This window comes from Podarcis pityusensis, assembly GCF_964106645.2.
Source record: "Podarcis pityusensis genome assembly, chromosome: 6".
NCBI classification, from domain to species: Eukaryota; Metazoa; Chordata; class Lepidosauria; order Squamata; family Lacertidae; genus Podarcis; species Podarcis pityusensis.
The window spans coordinates 14,281,976-14,291,290 of record NC_138030.1 but is presented as its reverse complement, the minus strand read 5'-3'; the positions used below and the strand labels follow the sequence as shown (position 1 = coordinate 14,291,290).

Sequence of the window (9,315 nt, the reverse complement as noted above, 5' to 3'; positions counted from 1 at the left end):
AAATCAGGAATATTTCTTTTGTTCAAAAGAAAATAAATACGGTACTTCATCTGCATGTGTGTGCAAAAGCACACACACACACACACACACACACACACAAATATTCCAGGAATGAGATTAATTTAATTGAAGAAAAACCCACACACTTTGTCATAAATTGTTAATTTTTGAGAAGGCTTCGCTCAAAAATTGTGGTGTAGTGGTTGAGAGCGGTAGTCTTGTAATCTGGGGAACCGGGTTCGCTTCCCCGCTCCTCCACCTGCAGCTGCTGGGTGACCTTGGGCCAGTCACACTTCTCTGAAGTCTCTCAGCCCCACTCACCTCACAGAGTGTTTGTTGTGGGGGAGGAAGGGAAAGGAGAATGTTAGCCGCTTTGAGACTCCTTTGGGTAGTGATAAAGCGGGATATCAAATCCAAACTCCTCTTCTTCTTCTTCTTCTTCTTCTTTTAAAAAAATGAATGCAAAGACCCAAATAGAGGGTTTTCCCCTTCCTTTTTCAAAATCTGTGTGTTGCGTTTCCAAGACATAATATATTCGTGTTAAACAAAGCAAAAAGATGAAAACAAGCAATCCAAAGTATTGTAAAATTTATTGTTTTAAGTATTGCAGCTTTTAAAGAATAGAATGACATATCATTGCCACCATCGGTTACTGTTACACAAGAAGCGTTTTACAACGGAGTTGTGGAAATTGGCATCAGAGTACATATTCATACTAAAACAGCAAAATATAGATAAGTACTGCATTGCATGTGCTGTCTATAGTTTACATAAGTTTTTTTTTTATCTGAAGGGGAAAAAAATTCAGGATACAGGACTGCCTATAACAAACTCCAAAGCCAAAAGCAATCCAACTGGAAATTGAAGAAAATATTAAAATACAATGAAATGTGACTATAAGGCAGGCAAATTAGGACTTTTAATGTAGTCCTTCATGAGCTTCTATATTACAGCAAAAAATTGAAAAAAGCAGTTTATGGAAATTTTTGTTTTTTCCTCTCCAACCCCTTTTGTTTTGTGTAGTACACGGGAGAAGTATAAGTCTATATATATATCTGAGTGCCACACAGATCATACAAGAGAATACAAATTAAGTCTGTTCTTGGCTAGTATGTTTACGCTACAATTCTGGCTTCTTTAATTCAACTCAAGAGAGAAAAAAGGGTGGGTTTTTTCTTTCCGCTAAACATAGCATTTAGTGCAATTTTGAAGAGAGATTCAGATGTACTAAAAAGAAAGAACCATGTTCTCAGAACAATATTGACTTTTTTTTTTTATTCTTACCTATGACCATCCTTATTCTTAAGTGAATTGTGGATCAAATTTCTAAACCCAACGATTACAGGAGTTGAAAGCAAGAATCATGAAAAAGAAACTGGACTACCTAAGAACCACTTGTAACCTGCCGATATTATTTTCAAATATGCATTCATACTTCAGTACATAATATTTTGGTGGAACTGGTTTTTAAGAATTCTCTTTGCTCTACTGTAGAAGTACAGCACAAAAAAACCCCTCCAGATCTACTGGCTCTTCACGCTTCTAGCAGTTAGAAAGGAATTTGTCAACTATAAGTGTGGCTTTGTTTTCTCCCCATAATTTTTGTTTTTTAAGGTCTTTTCTGGGGCTCATGTCTTCACTCATTTAGTCAGGCGCAAAAACATAGCTTTCATCAATGAAGGTGTGTCCTTCCATCTATTTTTTTATCAATGAAGGTCCGTCACTCTGTTGTTATGAAGGCCAACAGATCTCCCTTTGAGTTATGGGGGCAAGAATAGAATTATGATTAATACTGACTACATACAATCCGCTGTGCACAAGTGTGTCATCAATGCTTGCAAGATTCCTAGCAGAATTTCTGTAAAACTGGCAAATGGGGAAGCCAGCTTTGCCATTCAGAAACCATCTAAGAACTTGGCTTGTTTAAACAGCCAGCGTGACAGCGTACACATGTTGCAGATCTGATTGCAAAACTATTACTGGGGGGTAATTATTATAAGGGGGACGACATATTTCTCACTGCAAACACTTAAGCAAGTGTGAACAAGCTACCTGAGAAACCCCAATGGCGGAATGATTCCTTGATCAGTCCAGGTTAGTATCTGAGTTCCTATTGGCACAATTCACTTAAGGTTGCCACGTTTTCCTCCTAGAGGGGCTCCTGGGTCTGTAACAACTTCACTTCTGGCAGAAGCTCAACAAGCACGCCTTTTTCCTGGGATGGAAGTGCTATCAGGGGAAAAACGTTTGCTTGCGTGTCTTTCTGCCTTCCACCCAGGCTGAAAAGGCACAGGAGCCCTGGTAGGTAAAAGGTGGCAACATTAGATCAAAGTTGATGAGTTGTCAACATCATTGATGTCCACTATGTATCTGAATGCCTGGAGGCTTGGGATAAGCACACATCCGTCTGCATCTTAATAGCAACAAAGGGCAAACGGGGGGGGGGGGGATATCATTTCCTTTGCTGGTATTAAGGAGCAGGAATGGGGAGGAATCAAACCACTCTCCATCAGCGCCATGGTTTTAAAAGGAGTTCTCCCAGTGGCTCCTGCTTAGACCAATACTATCTTTGATAACTACAACTGGCCATTCAACAAGTTGATTAGCTTAAGAGGGATGATGGCATTAAACACACACACACACACACACACACACACACACACACACGGCTATTTTGGTCAGGCAGAGACTGGTGGAAAGAGGGATGGGAGTGGACAACAGAAGTGTTGTGTTGTAAGTTAACAAAGGCAGGGAAGAGGGTGGAGCATTGTGGGAAAGCCTCTCCCTTTGTGGATGCACGCCAGCCTTTTGTTAAAAGCAGAGGAGCAAAGCCAGGAACAAAGTTGGCAGCCCAGTGCCAGCTCTAGGGTTTTTGTTGGTTTGTTTTGGAAGGGTGGAACAGAGGATTTTGGGCAGTGGGCCTCCCCCAACAGGGGTATCCTCCTCACCAATGTCACTGCTGACCCCGTTTGTCTTCTTCCTTTGGGACCGGACCACCCGGCCGCTTGAAGATAGAGGGGCAAGGCTAGTGGGGCAGCTGCAACTCATCCCTACTGCTCCTACTTGGTGTAGGTCAGGTGTAGGACAGTTACATGGCAAGGAGTAAAAGCAGCAAGAACCAAGCAGCTGAAGGTGGAGTTCAGCAGTGGGCCTCCTGCCCCCCTACCCACCACTGCACCCCCTCTGATAGCAGACTCCTCCCATTTTATACAAGGCACTGCGAGGACATTTAACAACCACCAACCCCGGTGTTACAGCAAAGAGTTTTCAGATATGTGACGCACATTCACCCAAAAGCTATTGAGGTAAGCGTTTTTGTTTCTGTTTTGTTATCTCTCTCTTTTTCTTTCTTTCTTTCTGTAGCAAACACACTAGTTAAGACCATAGAACGGAGAAGAAAAAATAATGACGACGACCAACAAACAATTAAAAGACACAGAACGTTACTAGTCACTCGTTTTGGCTCAAGAGGGCGGCAGATATATATATATATATTTCGGTTTCGTCTTTTGGTTGGTATTCTCGGTTTGCAATATCCACCACAGTTTTAATACCTACTGGAGTAGGATATGTGCATACAATGTATTTCAAGTTACCTCACAAACAGTCCCAAGGAAAGAGGCGGCAGAAGACGACAGGAAGGGAGCACCTTAAGCAGCTAGGCACATCAGACTGGGTCTTGGGGGGGGGGTCACGGGTACAAGATCAAAGAAGTGGTACCCCCCCTTTCAGAAAAAACAAGTAACTAGGGAAACCAGGGATCTAAAAAAGGGAAGTGACCAAACCCTGGGAGTTTCCTATCACTAGCAATGATTGGATTCCTCCCTCTCCCCCCCCCCCTTTTCTAATTTATTTCTTCAGAAAGGGAGGTTTACTGTTTTCTTTTTAATAAGGCACTAAATAGACATGTTACATAAAGGAAAGATACTTTTTTTTCTTTTTTAAAAAAGAACTTCTATAAATTCATATACTTTGTACCTTTCGTAGGAAGCGATATTTATTCCTTTTAGTTCACTTTATAAAAAAAAAAAAGGTAAATCGCAGGTGTCGTAAAGCTATCGTCAAGGAACTATGGGTGGGAAAGGCAGGTTACAATGCTGTAAATAATAATAATAATAATAATAATAATAATAATAATAATAAAGGTCCAGGAACCTATCGCTAGGCAAAAACAAAAAAAGCACAAAAATTCCTTAAAAATGGTGAAAACTTCAAGTTCATCTCTTAGTTGTCTCTATTGTCCTTTTTAAAATATATATAAATAGTGTTGCAAATGGTCAGAACTTTAAAAACTGTTCTCTGGTTGGCTGCAGGATTGCTGTTTCCTCTCCCCCTTCTTTCTTCTTCTTCAAGTAATAGAAAAGTCACATAAAAACAAGAGTTATTGCCTTTATATCTTTCATTTATGTTACCTTACTAGTTAGCATCTGGCAGAAAGCAAAATTACACCTCCTTGTAAAAAAACAAAATAAAAAATGGTCACTTGGTACAGTTCCCTCTTCTAACCATTCCCTATTACTCCAACACGGAGCTCTTGCATTCCTCCCAGCTTGGTGGAACTGTGTAGGCGTGAAGGTTGCCAACTTTTCAACTGGCCATTGCAGCTGTGCCTTTATCAGCAGCTAAGAACACGAGACCAAAAGAGCAGAACCTGTTCCGCCTCGTCCAGCTTCCCAAAGTGACCAAATTAGATGCCTCCAAGCACGATGTGAAGGCATCAACTGATATTTAGTAGCATACTACGTGTCGTGCCTAATAGCCACTGCTAAACCAGACATGACATGCACACACCAGCAGGCGATCACGTTTGTGTCTCCGTAGAGTTTGGGGGCGGGGAGGAAAGCTCCACTTGCTAATTTCTCACCATCGTGCTACTGTTAAAGACAGAAGAACAGGCCAGGCTGGTTTGTTTCCGTAGAGTTGGCAACCTTTGCAGCAATAGATTAAAATCTACGCACAAGATAGGAAAAAAGCGTTTCGTTCCCTTATACATGCATCTATTTCTTCCTCTTTCTCTCCATAATTTACGTCTCTCACTCTCACTCTCTCGCACAGTCAACGTACAAATTCACCATGAAGGTTAAAGCAACTGATCAGGTCTTTTTTTTATACAATATAAAAAAATGTAAACAATAGCGTTGTAAGACAAAATGCTTTATGAAACAAGAGAACGAGACAACACTCGAAAAGAAAAGATAATGATGACATGAGCTGTTTCGAAGGAGGATTAGCGAGCAGAACCTTGACACAGAAGGATGTTGCAATGGTTAGGTTTTGAGCGAAGGCCAACTTTCGGAAGAGGTAAAAGTTTTGCTTCTCAAGCATTAAGCACAACTCTTTAGCCTTTAATACATCACAGGAGTCAACATTTTTCCATCTACATTTGTCCACGACCCACTCCCAGCCCCGGCCCAAATCAGAACCAATTTATCTAGAATAAATAAAGTTAATGACTAGAGGAAGCTGAGCAAGGCCTGCCAAAATGGCTGCCCTCATCTTTCTGTCTGCAGGTGGGGCACATGGATAGAGGGCCAGTCCACTGTCCCTCAGACCTTGTGGGGGGCCGGACTATATTTTTTGGGTGTGTGTGTGTGTGTGGAATGAACGAATTCCTATGCCCCACAAATAACTCACGAGATGCCTTTTTTTAAAAAAGCACACATTCTACTCATGTAAAAACACGCTGATTCCTGGACCGTCCGCGGACTGGATTTAGAAGCCGATTGGGCCGGATCCGGCCCCCGGGCCTTCGTTTGCCTACCCATGGTTGAGGAAACCAGCTGAGAGTTTTTATACGCTTGGATCACCACACAGCTGGGGAGTGGCATTTGGCTTGGGGCGAGTGGGTGGTTCTGCAGGCCCAAAAAACTGGGAGCAAAGGAAGACAAGACTCTTGCAATGTTAATACTTGTGTAAACAGAAGGGGTGTCAATGGACACATATTCTTGCCCCGACAGAGCAAACTGCACCTGTTCAGCTCTCCTCTTCATTTACACAAGTATTAAGTGCACAGGGACCTTATCCTTCCCCATCTGGTCAACCTTCTTTTAAGAGTTTATTCAAAAACTTTATGGAAAATGGAGCTGTCCCAAACCAGAGCATTATAAACAACTGATCCATAAGGCAGGTCTGTGGGATCTCCCTGCTTTTATTGCCTTAACTGACAAAGAGAGCCAGATTGGTTTGGGGGGCAGGGGAAATAACCCCAACAATTAGAAGTCATCACCTGATCACTAAAAAGAAGGCATTTTAACGACCACTTATGCTTTTATAGTCATCCTGAAGTTAGTGAGACGGTAGCAGTAGAAGGGGCCGTTTAAATTGCTCTCTCAAGGTCTTGGCTTTGCAAAACTCTGTTTAAAGAACACGATGTCTGCACTCTTCTTAGCATTGCTCAAAGCAGGGGTTCCCCACCCTTTTAAATTTTGGCCTTAGTTCTGCATTTGCCGGCAGGGCCTGTACAATATGTGTAGCTATCTCCATATCAATGAGAGCCAGACAAATCTTGTACCAGGGCAACTGTGAAATCATGCAGGGATAATGCTTTGTCAGGGCAAGCTCCAAACTTTGCTTTTTAAAAATATTTTTTTTTGTCATGCTTCCAATAACCATAAATGGCCAAACAAATGCACAGTCAATATTTTATTTGTTGATTTTTTCTTTAAAAAAGTCTTTATTTCCAAGGGAATGTACAAGAGTGGAATCTTGCGCTGACTTAACATCCCTGGGAACAGACACCTGAGTGCAAAAAGAAGGGAAACTGTGTCCAATTTCAAAAGATGTATACACGAATGTATAAATGACCTCTTTCCTTTTTAAGTCGAAATCATACCATACCAGAAAAGAAAGGGTAGTTTATACACATGCATTAAACACCCTTCAGAACGGATACAGTTCCGTGCACATTCTGCAGTCAGGTATCTTGATGACACCTGTAGTCAGGCGTCATAGATGTGATGATCAGGTTTGAGACGTGGTCGAGTGACTATGGAGAGCAAAAATAGGAAAGTAGGAAAATGTACAAGATGCAGTCTTCACATGATGTTCCTTACTGGTCTGTGGCTTTAGTTTTACAGGCATTCCCTCCCTCAATTTCTCTTTTTTAGTCCTTACTTCCGCTGCAACCCTATACACATTTACCTGGGAGTAAGTCCCATTCAACTCAGTGGAGCTTACTTCTGAGTAGAAGCATACAGAATTGTCCTGTTATAAACATGTTTCCCTTAACAGTTTTGTGGTAGATGTGATAAGAGGCTTTAGACCAACACAAGCACTGACACATTTATATTAAAAAATAGTGCAAAATTTCAACATTTATATAAATAACTCTAAACCCCTGCTTTTTTTGTTTGTTTTTTTGTTTCGCTTTTTTTTTACAATGTAATACATGCTCTTTTGAGTTGCCTCACAAAAATTGCCATTTTTTTTTAATTCTAGTTCAGAAAAAAACACAACAAAAACTTTTTTTCTTCTTTCCCCCCTCATCAATAGTCTCTTCTAATATAAAAATACCTGCTTCCCCAACACACATACAGTTTCTCTTATTTTTTTAATATATATTTATATTTATATTTATATATATATATATATATTGCAGATCTTTAAACAAATGTTTTTGTGCAAATATTTTTGTCTTTTAAAGTTAAGTGAAATAAACAACAACAACAAAAATATTGTAGCGCCGAAACACGCAGCTCAACTAGAAACAAAATGGGGGCTGGGGGAGGCGCAAAAGGTGGCAGGTGGGGTGCGGGGGGGGGTGCAGAGAAAAAGGATTGGGTATTTTTCTCTTAAAAAAACAGAACAGAACACATACCCCCCCCAAAAAAAACCTTTCTAGACAGAACTCAACAAAGAAATGTTTTGCAAGCTTGGTTGGCTTGTGCATTGAGACCAAACATAAACATGTAAATATTTATATGGAGACGGGCGTTGGGTTTCATACACAGCGCCTCTGCCTCTCGATATCTCCCCTCCCCCGACCCCCCCCCCCCGGTTAACAAGTGCAGAGTGTTTAATATCATTCTCTTTCTCTCGCTCTTTTTTAAAAGGGGTGCCCTTTTTGCTTCTCTTTCTCTTTGTTCCACACTGTTGTGCTCTCAAGGCTGCCGAACTGCGATGAAGGGTGGAGCCTGCCCCCCTCCAGTATGGCGGTCACCCCGCCGCTGTTCTGTTGGTGCTGGTAAAAGGTCGAGCCGGGGAAGTGACCAATCACCTCGCTGTACGTGGGGGGCGGCCCTTCCATCCGGCCGCTGCTCCCGTAGCAGGTGGCGCTGATGCCAGAGTTGCTGCTGGGGGGCCGGGGCCCCCCGTAAACCGAGCTGTCTATCAGGTCGCTGTCAAAGATGGTTCGGTTGGGAGGCGCCCGGACAGACTCCCTGTTGAGTTCCATTTGCTGCTCCGGGTCTCGGAGCTGCAGTGTGCACGGCCCCTGGTAAGGCGGGGGCTCCTCCCCGTCCGACAGAGAGATGGTGGGCGGCAAGTCGATCTCGTGCTGCATGTAAGGGTACGTCGGCTGGAATCTGTTGAAGCGGTCCCTTTGCAAGAAGGACGGGACGGCAAGCCGGTCCGTAGGCCTCGGCGTGTAGACCTGCTGCTGGAGACAAGAAGGGAGACGGGCGTAAGCGGCACGTTCCGTGTGCGAGCCCACAAAATCTGGCCTCTGCTAAGTTTTGACTGTGTGTCGTGCACAGGCTGGGTGAAGGGGAGTGGTGGGAAGCCCCAGGGGAACCCCCAGAGGGGGAAGACTCAGAGCCAGTGGGTTGGTGGTAGGACAATGAGGAGAGATCAGAGGGAGAAGATTGGGAGGAGGGGCTGGGTGCTGAAGGGCAACAGGGTTTAGTGAGCAGGGAGAGCCGGTGACAGGCAGCAGTTCAGACTCAGAGGCTGAAGCAGAGGAGACAGATAAAGAGGCTGCTGCAGAACCCAAGGACTCCCTCTCCTACTGGTCTCAAAGAACATCATGGGGAACAAGAAGGGCAGAACAGAGACCAGAGGTGCACAGACACAGTTTGAGGCTGCTTGGGAAACATCTGGGAAATGTGGAGCCTTAGACAGGGTAGAAGGGGGGGACCTTCAGTCTTGGCAGCTGCAAGAATTGTGTTGGGAATTGTGAAGGGTTGCTGAGCTAGCTGTACAGTGGTACCTCGGGTTACAGACACTTCAGGTTACAGACTCTGCAATAGGAACAGAGGGTGCTGATTCATAGGGAACCAGGTTGTTGGTTCATCTATGCCTATACAGTCGTACCTCGGCTCCCAAATGCCTCGGGAGTCGAACATTCCAGCTCCTGAACAATTGAAAACCAGAAGTGAG

At 43.3% G+C, this 9,315-nt stretch overlaps 1 protein-coding gene across 6 annotated transcripts in view; it reads right to left on the bottom strand.

The window, feature by feature from the left end:
* Positions 1–571: 571 nt before the first annotated feature.
* The window catches only part of PMEPA1 (prostate transmembrane protein, androgen induced 1), an 89,642-nt gene continuing 80,898 nt past the window's right edge, over positions 572–9,315 (bottom strand). For 5 of the 6 annotated variants that reach the window (XM_081011561.1, XM_081011558.1, XM_081011563.1 and 2 more), the window contains exon 4: positions 572–8,596. In XM_081011561.1, coding sequence (XP_080867687.1) covers positions 8,045–8,596 — 552 coding nt within the window. In that variant the 3' untranslated portion in view covers positions 572–8,044. The remainder of the gene's footprint in view (positions 8,597–9,315) is intronic. The other variant, XM_081011559.1, reaches the window with a different exon arrangement.